The sequence below is a fragment of the Muntiacus reevesi genome, chromosome 8 (assembly GCF_963930625.1).
Source record: "Muntiacus reevesi chromosome 8, mMunRee1.1, whole genome shotgun sequence".
Lineage (NCBI taxonomy): Eukaryota > Metazoa > Chordata > Mammalia > Artiodactyla > Cervidae > Muntiacus > Muntiacus reevesi.
Genome location: NC_089256.1, coordinates 60,808,467 through 60,825,372, shown reverse-complemented (window position 1 = coordinate 60,825,372; position 16,906 = coordinate 60,808,467). Strand labels below are relative to the sequence as shown.

The following is a 16,906-nucleotide window of genomic DNA, read 5'->3' as shown; positions in this document are numbered from 1 at the left end:
AGAGCTGTCACATCTGGAAGCCTGGTTCTGGCTCCAGGTCTGCCACCTGCAACTGTGACACCAGGCACGGTTTATCCTCTCTTCAGATCTCAGTAACCTTGGCAGTCTGTAAAATAAGTGGGTTGGATGAGATGATCTCAGAGGCCTAGATCAGCTTTAATGTTTCAAGAAGTGGCTTCATGGGCTTAGCAAGTTCTAGAACCCAAAGAAATATTAAGAACTGGCTTATGAAGTTTGGATGTTGCACAGAAAATGGGATTTATAATGTCAGTGTCATGACAGAAGAGAGAGGCTTGGTATCATAAAGCCTTGCCCTTCCCTTGACACTTGACTTCAAAGACCAGCTTAGAATACTGACCAGCTGGCCACTGTGGCATTAAAACTCCATATTTGCAAAAGGTCAACGTGTCAAATAATGATAATAAGCAGAAGTCCTGATTTACCAAGTCTCTTTTTTGCTTAAGTCTGTAGTGAGCACTTTAAAAACATCACCTCATTAAATTCCCACAGCGTACAAGGAGGGTCTATCATTGTATCTTACAAGTAGAGAAACTAAAGGAAAAAATTATATAACTTCCAATGTCAGCTAAGACACACTGCATTAAAGTCAAATTTAGAACTCAGATGCTCTTAATCACCACCATTTAGTCCTCTAAGTCATGACAGAGTTGAGACTCAAGCATGTATATCTCTTCTGGGCAATTTCATCACACCTCCAAGTGAGGCTGTTACCAGCAGGTGTATTTCCATGGCACCCAGCTCACTCAGGCCAGGTACATACGACAATCAGGTAGCTACAGGAAACCTAAGCACATGTTGAAAGTAAGTGAGGCATCACTGTTTGCTGAGCACTCTGCAGATGCTTGGTTCCAGAGGCAAGGCAAGGTGAACAGCAAGTGGCCCATGTAACCTTCACCCTTAGTAGCCTGCCAAGCTGACAAATACCCATCTGTAATATGCTTTGATGTGTTAAAGCAGAAGGAGGAATAAAGGATGGTGCTCCTCAGTGGGTACAGGACAGCAGTTATTAGTTAAGGTGCTGGGCCATACCCTACACTGTCCCATGGAAGCTGGACTAATTCCAATGCACAGTACAGTAACATGCCAAACAACATAATTTCATACTCTGGAAATGTCACATTGGAAGAGAGTCGCCCATTAAATAAGCACAGTGTCAGTAGACCTATGCTGACTCACAGGTGGAGACTCCCGAGTTTCCCAGTGCTGGGCTCCGGGCTCCAAAGAGACTTCCAGTGGACTGTTATCATATACACAGATGACCTGAAGATGAATGGAAAGCCATTCAGTCATTCACTTATTTAACAAATACTTGTCAAGGCCTACCACAAGCCAGGTATTAGACTGGGTGCTAGGAGTACAAAGATGAATAAGACACAGTTCCTGTTCTTCTAAGAGCTCAGAGTGGAGTGAGGGAGAGGTAGGTACCAAGCAATGTAGGAACACAGGGAAGAAATTGATAACTTGAAAGAACAGGAAAGGCTTCCTACACAAGTGATCCTGAGCTGGAGAACAGAGGATGGGAAAATTTGCTAGCTAAAAACAGTAATGAGCAGGGGACTTCCCTGGTGGTCCAGTGGCTAAGAATCTTCATTCCAATGCAGGGGACACGGGTTCAATCTCTGGTCGGGGAATTAAGATCCCACATGCCACATGGCAACTAAGCCTGTATGCCACAACGAAGACCCAGTGCAGCTGAAAGTAAATAATTGAATAAATTTTTAAAATAAAAAACGGCCTCCAACTAATAAAAAAAAAAACAAACGGTGAAGGGCATTCCATACAGAAGGAACATTAAGGTGAAGAGGCTGATCCAGCTAAAAGGGGCAGAGCATGTTCAGAAATAGGATGTTTAGGCTGATCAGAAAGAGGTAGGGGGAAGGGACATACTAAAGAGGTTGTAACAGAAGAAGGGAAGTTGTAACAGTCATTATGAAAAAGAGGGGATTGTAACAATTTCTTTCAGTCCTGGGAATTAATGGTAGGAAGGGCCACAATGCAATCTGACTTTGAAAAATATCACACAAAGTAAGTAGCAGCCCAGTGGAAACAGTGCAACTGTGTGTCCTGTCTGGAGCATTTCCAGTGTTACATAAATGATGCTTTGGGTTGAATGATTTTCAGAGCCTCCATAAGAGGTGTAGTTCTACAGCTCAGGCCATAAGTTTGGGGGAAGCATGGCTGGTCAGTGGGTGCAATTTGAAGGAGGGTGGTGGGAAGGAAAAGGTGATGGGCCTTGACTGGAGAGTAATTTGGTCACAAGGCTGGGAGTCTGGCCAAACAGTAGGAAGGAGTGCTTCTGAGAGAGCAATTTGACTGAAATGAGGCTTGAGGCAGGTCATCAATGTATCATCAAGCTTTGAGAATAATTGCAGGATATTTGCATTTGGCCAGAAAGGTTTGGGGCTTGAGTGCTTGAGGTAGGGAGCAAGGGGCAGCCCTGCAAATCTGAGGAAGCTGGAAAATGATAACTGCATTTTCTCCAGTTGCCAGGCAACTAGCCAGACACTTTATATACATTGTCTTATTTTATTCTCATAAAAACTTGTGAGGGAGATACATAATTACTCACATTTCATAGAAGAAGAAACCAGAGAGGTTAGGAAGCTTGCCCAAATATCACAGCTGGTAAAGGGCAGAATTTGGTGTTTGTTCTTTTTTTTTAAACTCACAGTATACTTTATTCAATGACCTAACTCATGGGCTTATTTCTGTGATAGTGCATGTTTTTGTGAAAGACTGTATGCTGTTCCATTATATAGATGCACCATAATTAATGCACTAGTTCCCTATTGTTTTCCATTTTTTGCTTCTGACTGGGTCTTTCTTTTTTTTTTTTTTAACTTTTTGTTTTATATTAGAATATAGCCGATCAACCATGTTGAGATAGTTTCAGGTGGATAGCAAAGGGACTCAGCCATATATGGTTTTATTTTTTTTTTTAATATTTATTTTTTAGGCTGTGCCACATGGCATGTGGGAGTCTACATTCCCAGCCAGGGATCAAACCCGCTCCCCCTGCATTTGAAGCATGGAGTATTAACCACTGAACCACCAAAGAAGTCCAGAATTTGGTTTTAAATACCAGGTCTGTCCTCTCTAAAGCTTATGTTCTCCTACTCATCCTCAAATTTTTTATTTTGAAACATTTTAAACAGAAAAAACAGTTGAAATATGTACAATAAACATTCCTGTACTCTTCATCTGGAGTCACCAGCTGTTAACAGCCTGTGGTTTATGCCACATCACCCCATCCCTTCTAAGGTAATGGTGGGGATATGATTGGTATAAAAGACAAAATTTGAGATCTGACAGAAGGAAGTCAAGGAAATAGGAAAGATTTAGGAGAAATATCTCTATAGTGACTGAAGAAAGCATGACAAAACATGGACATCTTGAAGCCACAGAATAGGCAGAATAGCTCTGTGTGTGTGTGTGTGTGTGTGTGTGTGTGTGTGTGTGTGATTCAGTGGTGTCTTTTTGTGGCCCCATAGATTGTAGCCTGTCAATTTCTCTGCCCATGGGATTTTCCAGGCAAGAATACTGCAGTGGGTTGCCATTTCCTATTCCAGGAGATTTTCCCAACCCAGGGATGAAACCCGTGTCTCTTGCATATCCTGTATTGGGAGTCAGATTCTTTACCACTATGCACCACCCAATTTCTGTCAGCACACTAGGGCTGGGGCAGTCACTGGTGATGGAAATGGAAGGTCATCCCCAGAATTCAAACACTGAGCGAAAAAGAACAACAGCTTTGAAAATGGGTATCAGACCTTTCCGTTAACATCCATACAAATATTTAGCTAACATTCATTCCATGCTAACTGTGCTGACCAAGTTTTTTGTTTTTTTTTTAAACCAACACTTTCCGCATTTTTTAAAATGACTCAGAATCCATAAAATAAGACTCCAGGCCAAATGGTGAGTGTTCCCAGAAGATGAAGGGAAGCAGAGTTACTTCCTCTTTTCTTACCTTCTGGATACATACACAGAGGCCTAAGAGAAGAACTATTGAGATTTGCTTGAAACACTCAAGAATTTGGGAGATTGAAAGATCGAGTTTCATTCCTGATTCTATTGCTTACTACATGATTTTTTCTGTAAAATGGGCACAATCCTACCAAACTCAAAAAATTGTGAGAATATATATAATTTAAAATAAGACCTGACATAAACTGTGTTGGTCACATCCCTCCTAAGTCATAACTGGGAGAGGAAGACCAAAAGACAGATGGAGGACAAAGACCTTATCTTCTTCCCTTTTTAGCTCCAGAACTTCACCTTAGGGCGTAGGACTGGATGTATTTTTTTCTACTCCATCTGGCTTCGCAGGTGGATTTAAGATGGTATCCACATCCTCACGGCAATATCACAGCACTCTTCTTCAACGAGTGGTGATGGTGATTTAGTTGCTAAGTCGTATCCGACTCTTGTGACCCTATGGTCTGTAGCCCGCCAGTCTCCTCTATCCGTGGGATTTCCAGGCAGTAATACTGGAGTGAGTTGCCATTTCCTTCTTCAACTGGGAGAAGTGAAGTGAAGTTGTTCAGTCATGTCCGACTCTTTGCGACCCCATGGACTGTCGCCTACCAGGATCCTCAGTCCATAGGATTTCCCAGGCAAGAATACTGGAGTGCGTTGCCATTTCCTTCTCCAGGGGATCGACCCAGGGATCGAACCCGGGTCTCCCGCATTGTAGGTAGACGCTTTACCGTCTGAGCTACTAAGGAAGCCCTTGGTAGCCCCTTCAACGGGAGAGGAATGTTACTAGGTGAATATGCCACGGGGCTAGTCACATGACACAAACTTCACAAAGACTGCAATCAAGAGTCCAGTACTTCAAGAATCTCGTCCATTTGTCCCACCACGCAGCTAACTGGGGTGTCACTGTGGGTACCACTCACACTGCGGCCTCGGCTCACAGCCCGTTCAACTCCTACCGCAGGGGGCGCCCCCGAATCCCAAACAGCATTTGGGAAACGCCTGGTCCGAGCCGCTGGGGCTCCTATGGCGCGTGGGAATCTGGGAATTGTAGTTTTCTCGTGGCTTTGGAGAGCGAGGTCGGCGGACGGGGACTTCCAGGCCGCGAGGGTGGGCGGGTTGCCGCGGAGTTTCCGGTCGCAGGCGGGCTTTGGAGCGGGCCGGGGGGCGGGGTGGTGCAGTGGACGACGCACGCAAGGACACCTGGGAAACGGGGCGGTGCGCGCGCAGCGGGCTCGCAGTGGCGGCGGAGATGGAGGAGGGTGGCAAGGCACCCGCGCAGCCCCAGCAGCCCCCGGCGACGTCTCCTGGCGGCGGGGACGAGAAGCCGAGCGGCAAGGAGCGGCGGGATGCCGGGGACAAGGACAAAGAGCAGGAGCTGGTGAGGCGCGGCCCCGGGAGTCGGCGGAAGAGGAGGCAGCGGGCTGAGTCACGGCGGCCCCGCAGGCCTCGGACTCGACTCCCAAAGGCCCCGCCGGCCCCGGGAGAGGGCAGATAGGGCGACCCTCGGGGCTCCCGGCACCCCGCCTCTCTGCCCTCTCTCCCATCCTCCGTTGCGCGCTGTCACCTCCGCCCCCCCTAGCAGTCCTTGCCACCTTCCTCACCGCCTTCTCGTGAGGTGGGCTCGGGCTGGTCATTGTCACCCCCGTTTTTCAGAACGGCTTTCACGCAGAGCCTGGCCCAGAAGCCAGGCTGCCTTCCCACCAGGTCTTCTCACTCCCACTCTCCTTGTCCACCTGGTCCCCGCTAAGGAGGCAGGCTCACTCTCCACCTGCCCCAGGGTGATTGGGAGGAGGATGTGTTTGAGATTCCTTCTCTTGATGGGCTTCTTCCTCCAACTCTCCAGTCTGAGGAGGACAAACAACTTCAGGATGAACTGGAGATGCTCGTGGAACGACTGGGGGTGAGTCACGGTGTTAACAAGAGCTGGTGCATATACGAATCTTTCTCACTTGCTTTATTCCACTTTCGGCAACAACTCATATATAATGTATAGGGAAGGATGGAGGGTATTTTAGAGTCAGGTTACAATCATCTTGTGAGGGAGGTGAGTAAAAAGAGATGAAACATCTCTGTGGCTTTGTTTAACGGGAGAAACAGTTCTTGAACTCTTAACTGGGGACATTTGTTTTTGTGCCAGGCAGTGTGTGTGTGTGTGCAGGGAACTGGACAATCCAGATGGATGAGACACAGTTACTTTCCTAAAGGAGCTGTTAAACACTTCTGTATTATGACTTAAGGGATGAGATTTCTTTTATCTGAACCTTGATATCTTCTGGTCAGGAGAAGGACACTTCCCTGTACCGACCAGCCCTGGAGGAACTGCGGAGGCAAATTCGTTCTTCTACAACTTCCATGACTTCAGTACCCAAACCTCTCAAATTTCTGCGTCCACACTATGGCAAACTGAAGGAGATCTATGAGAACATGGCCCCTGGGGAGAATAAGGTAAAATTATTCCAGAAGCTGGCGGAGGCCTAGTTTGGGAATTCCTCTTCATCTAGACCGTGGGGCTTATGGTGTATCTCAGGAAGCCTAGTAGACCTGAGATCCTGAGCAAGTTCAACAGCACTCATTGTAATCAAAACATTCATGTAAGAGTGAGTTGATAGGAAGGTTGTCTTCAGAAAGGACAATGTTTCTGTCATTTATGTTGGATGTTGGGATTTTTTTATCATGATTTTTATCAACTTTTAACCTTAATTTTTTTCTGTTCTTTATGTCCCATGCACCTATTCCATTTATCTCTAGAATATTATCCCCAACTCAGTAACTTTTCTGTCTGTTGGTACAACCCTAATCCAAGAAATGTTCAGTTCTCACCTGAACTACTGCAGCAGCCTCCCAACTCACTGACTCTCTTCCTTTTGTCTGTGACCTCCTACACAGTTTGTCTTTTGTAGAGCAACCATAGTGATCTTTCTAGAGTGTGAATCTTTCCTGCTTAAAACTTTTAAATAGTTTACTATTGCAGTTGGAATAAAATTTAGAGTCTCCATCTTTCTCTACTCTCCCCTGGCTAGCACCCTCTGGTCATGCTGGTTCAAAAGGGAGATTGCAGCAGGCTTAGCTAATATAAAATGTTTTAAGTTTTAAACATGAGATTGGTGATATAGTTATCATTTACTTTGAGGGATAGTGACAGTGATCATGATTCCATAATGTAACATTCCCCTTACCCTGAATTTGACTTCAAAGGACTGGTTTCTTTGTAGCGTTTTGCTGCTGACATCATCTCTGTTTTGGCCATGACCATGAGCGGGGAGCGTGAGTGCCTCAAATACCGTCTTGTGGGCTCCCAGGAGGAATTGGCATCATGGGGTCATGAGTATGTCAGGTAAGACCTTTTCTTCTTGGGAAGCTGAAGGGGTTCTGAGTTATAGTTCTGAGTTCTGTCTTAGAGTACCAGTGTATTGAGTTTCCCAGATAGTGGATTCTTTGACCCACAGGGAAGTGCTTCCCGTGAAGGTCTGTTTCCCTAATGGTCTGGGCCTATCCATAGGCATCTCGCAGGAGAAGTGGCTAAGGAGTGGCAGGAGCTGGATGATGCAGAGAAGACACAGCGGGAGCCACTGCTGACCCTGGTAAAGGAGATTGTCCCCTACAACATGGCCCACAATGCAGAACATGAGGCCTGCGACCTGCTCATGGAAATTGAACAGGTGGATATGCTGGAGAAAGACATTGATGAGAATGCCTATGCAAAGGTCTGCCTCTATCTTACCAGGTGAGTGAGCAAGGTAGGGAAGGGTGGCAGGCCTACCCTCTCCAGTACTTCTTTCTCAATTGTGACTCCTTTATTATTCGAGAGTGTCTGCTTCAAAGGTAGCAATCAAGCTGTAGTTAATTTGTTAACATCTTCGAACTTCTTGAAGACAGAGACATCATGTCTCCTTAGTAGTCCCAATAACTAGTGTAATGTTTGGTGTATAGTAGGCATCTGATCCTTTGGCCACCTGATGTGAAGAACTGACTCATTTGAAAAGACCCTGATTCTGGGAAAGATTGAAGGTGGGAGGAGAAGAGGATGACAGGATGAGATGGTTGGATGGCATCACCGACTCAGTGGACACGAGTTTGAGTAAACTCTGGGAGTTGGTGATGGACAGGGAGGCCTGGCTTGCTGCAGTCCATAGGGTATCAAAGAGTTAGACATGACTGAGTGACTGAACTGAACGGATAGTAGGCGTCCAGTATCGGGTAAGTGAATTAAAAAGGGTAAATGAATATCTGATTCCTTTATTATTTTTACTTTGGTAGTTGTGTGAATTATGTGCCCGAGCCTGAGAACTCTGCCCTACTGCGTTGTGCCCTGGGTGTGTTCCGGAAGTTCAGTCGCTTCCCTGAAGCTCTGAGATTGGCACTGATGCTCAATGACATGGAGCTGGTAGAAGATATTTTCACCTCCTGCAAGGACGTGTATGTAAAGGAAAAAGTGGGCAAAGTGATAAGCCGATGGGTGGGATGTTTGCATGAAGTGCTGGGACATGTAGTTTCTGGTTAGGGCTTGAAGGGCTATTCTGTGCCCCCAGTGGATGGGGGCTGAGCAGATGTGGTGGCTGCCTCCTATAGGGTTGTACAGAAACAAATGGCATTCATGCTGGGCCGGCATGGGGTGTTCTTAGAGCTGAGTGAAGACGTGGAAGAGTATGAAGACCTGACAGAGATCATGTCCAATGTGCAGCTCAACAGCAACTTCTTGGCTTTAGCTCGAGAGGTGAGATTCTTTGTCCTTACCCATCAAGGTTTTTTGGTTTTGATTCCACTTGGCATTTTACCTTCCTGATGCTTCTGACTAGACTTTCCTTGGTTAGAATTGCCATTCAGTGGGATAACAGAAGGGATGGCTAAGGGAGGACTGGGGGAGCAGTTGTGACCTTCTGACTTCTCTTCAGCTGGACATCATGGAGCCCAAGGTGCCTGATGACATCTATAAAACCCACCTAGAGAACAACAGTGAGTAGACATCTCCATGTGTGTGGGGATGGGAGGATTGTTAACTGCGCTTCTTGTATTGAGAGTGTTGGTTTGGCCCAATATGCTTGTCCTATAGAGCTCAGAATTCCCACTTGCTTTTTCCCTAGGTCACTGTTGGGGTCACAGATAGAGGATTCTAAGGGGCCAGCTCAGAATCACCTGTCATGCTATGTTCCTTTCTTGTTCTACTCTTAACCTTCCTTTTTTTTCCCCTCCTTTGCAGGGTTTGGGGGCAGTGGCTCTCAGGTGGACTCTGCCCGTATGAACCTGGCCTCCTCTTTTGTGAACGGCTTTGTGAATGCGGCCTTTGGTCAGGACAAGCTGCTGACAGATGATGGCAACAAATGGCTTTACAAGAACAAGGACCATGGTATAATTCTGTTCCTATTCTATGTCATTTTATTCAATATTTTTGTCCTTCTAGGTGCATGTGTTATAAGGGATTCCCAAGGCAGTTCTTTGGAGAGTTCTTTATAACAGTTTTTCAAGTAGAGCCTAAAGATTGATTTAGTTTTCCTTGGTATAGGAATGTTGAGTGCAGCTGCATCCCTTGGCATGATTCTGCTGTGGGATGTGGATGGTGGCCTTACCCAGATTGACAAGTACCTGTACTCTTCTGAGGACTATATCAAGGTTAGTCAGGGCACAGCCCACTAATGCAGACATCCCCCTCCCATGTGCTAGGGCCCTCTCAGGGCCTCCTTTTCACTGGTAGGTCTGCCTGGTTTTTGACTTCCAGTTAAGGCAGATGCTTGGGTTTCCCTGGTGGCTCAGAGGTTAAAGCGTCTGCCTGCAATGCAGGAGACCCGGGTTCGATCCCTGAGTTGGGAAGATCCCCTGGAGAAGGAAAAGGTAACCCACTCCAGTATTCTTGCCTGGAGAATCCCATGGAGGGAGGATCCTGGTAGGCTTCAGTCCATGGGGTCGCAAAGAGTCAGACACGACTGAGCGACTTCACTCACTCAAGGCAGATGCTATAATGCGTCCCATGTGGCATCCTTTGTGGTGAGGAAGGTAGAGTAGCCCAGGTATAAGAATTTGTTTGCTTTTTGTAGTCAGGAGCCCTCCTGGCCTGTGGCATTGTGAACTCTGGTGTCCGGAATGAGTGTGACCCTGCCCTGGCACTGCTCTCAGACTATGTCCTCCACAACAGCAATACCATGAGACTTGGTTCCATCTTTGGGTAAGGCTTCTTGCTTCTCATTTTGATAGTACTCAGCCTGTAAGTTCTGTGAAAACAGAATCGGGCCTTTCCACCTTTGTATAGACAAAGACTACCACTGTGCCTATTTGACTCTTGGTAACTGTTTGTTGAAATGACCAATCCTCTGTTTCTTCTTGTTTCTTCCTTGTTTTGTCCTCGGGTGTGGGTCGGGGACTGTCTCTCTTTGGCTTTTACAGGCTTGGCTTGGCCTATGCTGGCTCCAATCGTGAAGATGTTCTCACCCTGCTGCTACCTGTGATGGGAGACTCCAAGTCCAGTATGGAGGTGAATAGAGGTTGTTGATCATTTAGGGGAGATAGGAAAGGTATTCTGAGTTCTTCTGGTCTTGTAAATAGTGGGGAAAAGAGTGTGTGTTGCACACACACATCAGGTGGGGGAGGGGAGAGAGCGGGGAGGTGTATCATTTCAGTGAAATTGTTTGGAATTGGGTTTCTAAGCCTCAGGGGACATTGAGGCTAAAGAGTTAATGTTTTAGTGTTGAGTTCCAGCCCTTGGAATCCATGAGGAAGTATCAGATTAGAGTGGGGAGGAACTTTACCCAGCTTGGGGTGGGTATGCTGTTTTAGTCATTAGCCAACCTTAAGTTTTCTTACTAGTGTAGAATCATCTTAGTGATGGATAAATAAAGTGTGGTGGCTAAAAGCATAGGTTTCAGTCAGATAGACCTCAATTCAAATCCTGCCACCTCTGCTTATAGGTAGTGTGATCTTGGACTTGTGACTCAATCTCCTTAGGCATCCTTTTTCTTGTAAATATAAGGAGTAGCAGTAGAACCTGTTTCATGGGGTTGTTGTGAAGATTAAATGTTAATAGTATGCAAAGCAGTTGGTGTAGTGGCTGCTTGATGCTCTTGTCATTTTGGCCTGTCATCAGAAGAGGGTTGTTACCTAATGTGGTTTCAGTGGACTCTAGGAGTTGGGTATCTTGAATCAAGATAGGTGAACAACTATTTTAACAACTTACTTAATATTTGATCACTTAATACTTAATGTTTAATAACTTGATATTTAGTAATGCTAAGTATTGATTATCCCATTTCTAGGTGGCAGGTGTTACAGCTCTGGCCTGTGGAATGATAGCAGTGGGATCCTGCAATGGCGATGTCACTTCCACTATCCTTCAGACCATCATGGAGAAGTCAGAGACTGAGCTCAAGGACACTTACGCCCGTTGGCTTCCTCTTGGACTGGGCCTCAACCACCTGGGTGAGGGAATGTCTTTCTCTTTGGGCAAAAGACTGGTATTAACTGGATACAATTCATAAACTGGAGAGTTTGTGAATCAGGCTGTGCTGGAAGAGAGTACCTGTCTTCTGACCCCTTGAACTTCTCCTTTAGGGAAGGGAGAGGCCATCGAGGCCATCCTGGCCGCGCTGGAGGTTGTGTCTGAGCCATTCCGCAGTTTCGCAAACACACTTGTGGATGTGTGTGCCTATGCAGGTCTGTGTTTGTTCCTTCTCGGGGGCTTGGCACGTCTTTCTTGGACCTCCTTTCTTGGTCATCCTGAAGTGCCTTAGATTCTTTAACTTGTGTTCCTAGAGGAAGCTTTTCCTCGGTGCCTTCTCATTTCTTCCCTTTTTTTCCCTGACCACCCTGTCCCAGGCTCTGGGAATGTACTGAAGGTGCAGCAGCTACTCCACATATGCAGTGAGCACTTTGACTCCAAGGAAAAAGAGGAAGACAAAGACAAGAAGGAAAAGAAGGACAAGGACAAGAAGGAAGCCCCTGCCGACATGGGAGCACATCAGGTTCTGTGGGCAACTGAGCACACTCCGAGGGAGGCTCTGGGAAAGGAGAATATGGATTTGGGTTTGTTTTAGAGCCTCTCTGGGTATCACTGAGTGTTGAAATAGCACGAGACTGGGTTCCTGCATGAGGGGTCAGGGTGTACCCCCAGGACAGCTTTTTCTTCTTAGATGGCTTGAGTCAAGGGTGTTTTCTATTCCATGATCTTACTGGGCTTTGCTGGTCCTTCGTTTGCAGGGAGTGGCTGTATTGGGGATTGCCCTTATTGCTATGGGGGAGGAGATTGGTGCAGAGATGGCACTACGAACCTTTGGCCACCTGGTAAGTATCACATGAAGATTGAAAGGTATTGGTTTTGATGCCTAGAATTCCCCCAGGAGATTTCCCTGATAGGTCTTCTCAGTCGGGAAATGGTCTTTCTGCTGCCCCCTTGGTACAAAAATTAAGGCCCCATCTACCCATCTGTCTGTTCCTGTAACTGAGCTTGTTCTTTCTGCTTTCTGTGACACCCTTGTTATTTTATCACCAGCTGAGATACGGGGAGCCTACGCTCCGAAGGGCTGTGCCTTTAGCACTGGCCTTAATCTCTGTTTCAAATCCACGACTCAACATCCTGGATACCCTAAGCAAATTCTCTCATGATGCTGACCCAGAAGTGTCCTATAACTCCATCTTTGCCATGGGCATGGTGGGTAGTGGTAAGTATTGGTCAGAAAGAAATCTTAGGCATCTCGGGGGAAGGGTTGAAGCCCTTTTTTCAAGCCTCTGTAACACTTAACATTTCCAGGTACCAATAATGCCCGTCTGGCTGCGATGCTTCGCCAGTTAGCCCAGTATCATGCCAAGGACCCCAACAACCTCTTCATGGTGCGCTTGGCACAGGTAATGAGTAGAATTGTTCTCCTTAGAGTGAGTATGCCAGGGGAAGTGTCTGTGTGATGGAAGGGAGACATGACACTGTGTGAAGGAGACCTTAAATTTGGCCTGGAAAGGAGGATGTGAACGAGCTGTGAGATTTGTGTGGCTGAGTTAGGTGATTTCTCCTTGGACGTGACTTCCCCACCTCCACTTCTCTCTATATTTTTTTCCCCCAGGGTCTGACACATTTAGGGAAAGGCACACTCACCCTCTGCCCCTACCACAGTGACCGGCAGCTTATGAGTCAAGTGGCTGTGGCTGGGCTGCTCACTGTGCTTGTCTCTTTCCTGGATGTCCGCAACAGTGAGTTCCTGTCAGGAATCTTACATGGTGGCACAGAGTGCCCTCTTTCCACCCCTAACCAGGGCCTCCTTGGTAATTTAGGAACAAGACTCTGAGTTAACTGTGTACCCCTCTGGGTTTCTGAGGTTCTTTGTGCCTCATGAGACTTCCATCTCTCACACTTCTGATCTTAACTAAAGAGATTTCTTTTGAAGATGAACTGAGCCCATTTTCTGCCCTGAGGGGAAAAGTGATTATCAAGTCTGTGGGCTTTAGGCAGAGTCAGGTGGTGGCATCTCCAGTTTGTAGTAGGGTGTATGTGGGGAGGGCTGTGGGTTCAGCTGTATAGCTGAGGGGTTAAAGAGTCAGGACTGGAGTGGGGTCCCAAGATTTAGGCCAGGCCTGCTTTAATGCCTTTAACTGTATTTGTCCTGTGTGCTTCTCTCAGTCATCCTAGGCAAGTCACACTATGTATTATATGGACTGGTGGCTGCCATGCAGCCCCGAATGCTGGTCACATTCGATGAGGAGCTGCGGCCATTGCCAGTGTCTGTCCGTGTGGGCCAGGTGAGGGGCTGAGCAGAGGGGAGGGCCCAGGCAGTACGCCAGAACTCGTAGATGCATATATGCCATTTCTCTGAAACTGGGATGGGCGCTGGGTTGCTGTTGCACTCCTATCAAGAGTCCTTCATCTCAGTTTTCTCACCCTACAGGCAGTGGATGTGGTGGGCCAGGCTGGCAAGCCTAAGACCATCACAGGGTTCCAGACACACACAACCCCAGTGTTGTTGGCTCACGGGGAGCGGGCAGAATTGGCCACTGAGGAGTTTCTTCCCGTCACCCCTATTCTAGAAGGTTTTGTTATCCTTCGGAAGAACCCCAACTATGACCTTTAAGTGGCTACCAGAGGCTCTGAGCTGCAGCTGATGTCAGCAGGTCATGCTTCCTGCTGCCAGGGGTGGACACTGCTTCAGACCTTTAGGGGAATTATTACCTCCTATTCTTTTGTTACTGAGTGAGATAACTTTGTTGAATAAAGACCTTTATCCCCGAGGTCCCTCTGTGTCTGTTTTCTGGGATATTGTGGCTGGAGGCCACACTGGGGTGGAGAGTGGATGTGAGAGGGTATTGTTTGTAGCAGCTCTGAGCCTGGGCTAGCAGGAAGGCTGCTGTGAATGGAAAAAGCTAAGCCCTTTCCCTTGTCCCCTCTTTCCTAATCATCTTAAAAAGTGGTTAATCTTTAAGGGGCATGAACTTTGAAAAGCTTATAAACGTCATGAATTTCCTTTTAGGAGAGAGATGTATACAGATTTTTACGCAAACTCTTAAAAATAACTTTCCAAGGGGCTTGTAGATCCCAAGCATCCCCCTATTCTCACCTGCTAATGCGCACCCACCTCAAGCCTATCATTTCCTGGCTTTGGACTAAGGATCTCTGCTCTTACTAGGCAGCAAAGTTAGTTCCACTCTTCCTAACTTGACTTCTGTGCTTCTGAACAAAATGGACATCTTTGCTTCCTATAATCCTCTTGTCCTTTTGGGGAGGCTGCTAATTGAGGGATTTAATCATGTTAACATTTACCTCTAGGCTGTTCTTGCAAAAATGGTGCAAGAAAGGTTGATCCTGACCTTCCTCTTTAGTAGAGCAATGGGAAAGAAATGGCCTCCTTCCTGGAATGTAATCACTCCATCTGTAGTGCTCCTTCCTGGTGGGGCTGGTATGAGTATAGCTACAATGCCGGTAGGGGCCTGGACCCCTATGGATGCAGTGGAGGAGAACATATGGCCCTGTCAGATAATTGCTAGCATTTATCCAACACTTAAACTGTGGTTTTACCCTGTGAATAGTGACCCTCTTAATAGGTTATCAACAATGGCCTAGTAAAACAACAAAAAGAGTATATACTCTATCAGCTTATTTATATATAATTCTAGTGACAGCAGATCAATGGTTATCCATAGATAGTAGTGGAGAGAAAGATGATTCTGAAGGAAGAAGACTTTTGAGAGGGATGGAATTGGTCAGTACCATGATTGTGGTAGTGGTGGTGATCATATATCTGTCAAAATTAATCAAATTGTACTTATTTATTTTTTTGGCCACCAGCTTGTGGGATCTTAGTTCCCTGACCAGGGATTGAACCCAGGCCCTCAGCAGTGACAGCACAGAGTCCTAACCACTATACTACCAGGGAATTAATTCCTTGTATATTTAAAATATTTGCAGTTTGTAACATACTTAAAGATTTCAAACATGAAAAAAAATTAGAAAGAGTTTGTAAAATGAAAACATAAAAGGTAATTCTCTTTTCAAGTCATTGATTGTACTTTAAGAAATTTTCATAATGGCTCTTAACCGTTCACATTTAATGTCATTCAGCAATAAATAAATGGAGACATTCTGCTTTAGACTATAGTTTGTGGGTATATAAATAGAGAAAAACAAATCCTATCCTCACAAAGCTTACAACAAGAAGAAAATTGTGTTAGGTTGTGATCAGTTCTATACTGGATCCTGAGCAAATACTCTGGGATCACTGAAATAGGGCCTAAGTGCCTGGATAGGTGAGGGAAGATTTTTATCTTTTTGATGTGGACCATTTTTAAAGGTTTTCATTGTTTTGCTAGGGGGTTGAGCTGGGTCTTCTTTGTTGTGTCTGGGCTTTCTCTTTGCAGAGAGTGGGGGTCACTCTTCCTTGTGGTGCGTGGCCTCTCTTATTGCCTAGTGGGGCTCTGGAGTGTTCGGGGTTCAATAGTTGTGGCTCTCAGTCGTGGTTCTCAGTGTGGCTTTAGAGCACAGGCTCAGTCGATGTGGTGCACATGCTTAGTTACCTCGAGGTGTGTAGAATCTTCCCAGACCAGGGATTGAACCCTGCATTGGCAGACAGATTCTTAACCACTGGGCCACCAGGTGAGTCCTTTTAAGTCTTTACTGAATTTGTTACAATATTGTTTCTGTTTTTGTGTTTGGGATTTTTGGCCTCAAGGCATGTGGGATCTTAGTTCACTGACCAGGGATTGAACCCACCCCTGCACCCTGCAGTGGAAGGCAAAGTCTTAACCACTGGACTGCCAGGGAAATCCCGAGGGGAGATTTTAGAGAAAACATTCTTGAAGAAAGATAAGTTTATCCAGAGGAATAGAGGGCAGGATCCAGCCAAAGGAGTAGCAAAAGCAAGAAGGCAGACAACTACTTGCTTTCAGAAACCATGGATAGTTTGGTTTGGCTAAGTGTTATATACAGTTAGGGGAAACTGTGCTAGGAGCTAGAGACACAGGCTTAAATCAGGTTTAGAAGAGCTTTGTTAAGAAATTGACAGTGTCTCTCAATGGGCACCAATGAATGAGAGCAGGAAAGGGACATTCTCAGCTAACTATCTCAGTGAGAAAGCTCATGATGGAGGCCTGGAGACCAGGCAAGCGAAAAGAACTGAATTAGGGCAGTAGAAATGGGGAGGGCAGAAGAATTTTTTTTTTTCAGAAGAATTTTTAAACACAAAATCAGCAGGACTTGATTCTGATTCAAACACCAATAGGACCTGATGTCTGATGAGATGTAACGTGGACAGGAAGGAATGAATGACGAAATCCAAATTTCCTGCATGGGCACTAATCACTGAAAAAGAATACATGAGCAAGATACATTTGGGGGCAAAAGGCGGACACTATTTAAGTAGGGAGAGATGTCACATTTCTATCTAGGCATACATAATTTAAGATGCCTGTAGGGTGATTAGGCAGGCTATATACAGTCCATGGG

General features: G+C 46.0%; 2 protein-coding genes across 2 annotated transcripts in view; both read left to right on the top strand.

Moving 5' to 3' along the window:
- The window catches only part of ECE2 (endothelin converting enzyme 2), a 35,596-nt gene extending 32,528 nt beyond the window's left edge, over positions 1-3,068 (top strand). Inside the window, exon 19 of the mRNA XM_065942958.1 lies at positions 2,978-3,068. Within this exon, the coding sequence (XP_065799030.1) occupies positions 2,978-3,046 (69 nt within the window). The 3' untranslated portion in view covers positions 3,047-3,068. The remainder of the gene's footprint in view (positions 1-2,977) is intronic.
- A 2,149-nt stretch (positions 3,069-5,217) lies between these two features.
- On the top strand, positions 5,218-14,201 carry PSMD2 (proteasome 26S subunit ubiquitin receptor, non-ATPase 2). Its single transcript, XM_065942899.1, has 21 exons — positions 5,218-5,380; positions 5,846-5,902; positions 6,283-6,447; positions 7,215-7,336; positions 7,502-7,726; positions 8,260-8,418; positions 8,572-8,716; positions 8,895-8,955; positions 9,200-9,346; positions 9,503-9,609; positions 10,032-10,159; positions 10,378-10,465; positions 11,244-11,406; positions 11,539-11,640; positions 11,803-11,948; positions 12,184-12,267; positions 12,476-12,644; positions 12,734-12,828; positions 13,041-13,167; positions 13,595-13,713; positions 13,860-14,201. Exons 1-21 carry the CDS (start codon positions 5,252-5,254, stop codon positions 14,040-14,042), a joined length of 2,721 nt encoding a protein of 906 aa, XP_065798971.1. The 5' UTR covers positions 5,218-5,251; the 3' UTR covers positions 14,043-14,201.
- Positions 14,202-16,906: the final 2,705 nt, after the last annotated feature.

Coding starts and splice junctions, on each gene's coding strand:
- PSMD2 (XM_065942899.1), top strand. CDS start 5,252: ATGGAGGAGGGTGGCAAGGCACCCGCGCAGCCCCAGCAGCCCCCGGCG. Junction 6,448..7,214: donor TGGCCCCTGGGGAGAATAAG/GTAAAATTATTC, acceptor GTTTCTTTGTAG/CGTTTTGCTGCTGACATCAT. Junction 10,160..10,377: donor AGACTTGGTTCCATCTTTGG/GTAAGGCTTCTT, acceptor TGGCTTTTACAG/GCTTGGCTTGGCCTATGCTG.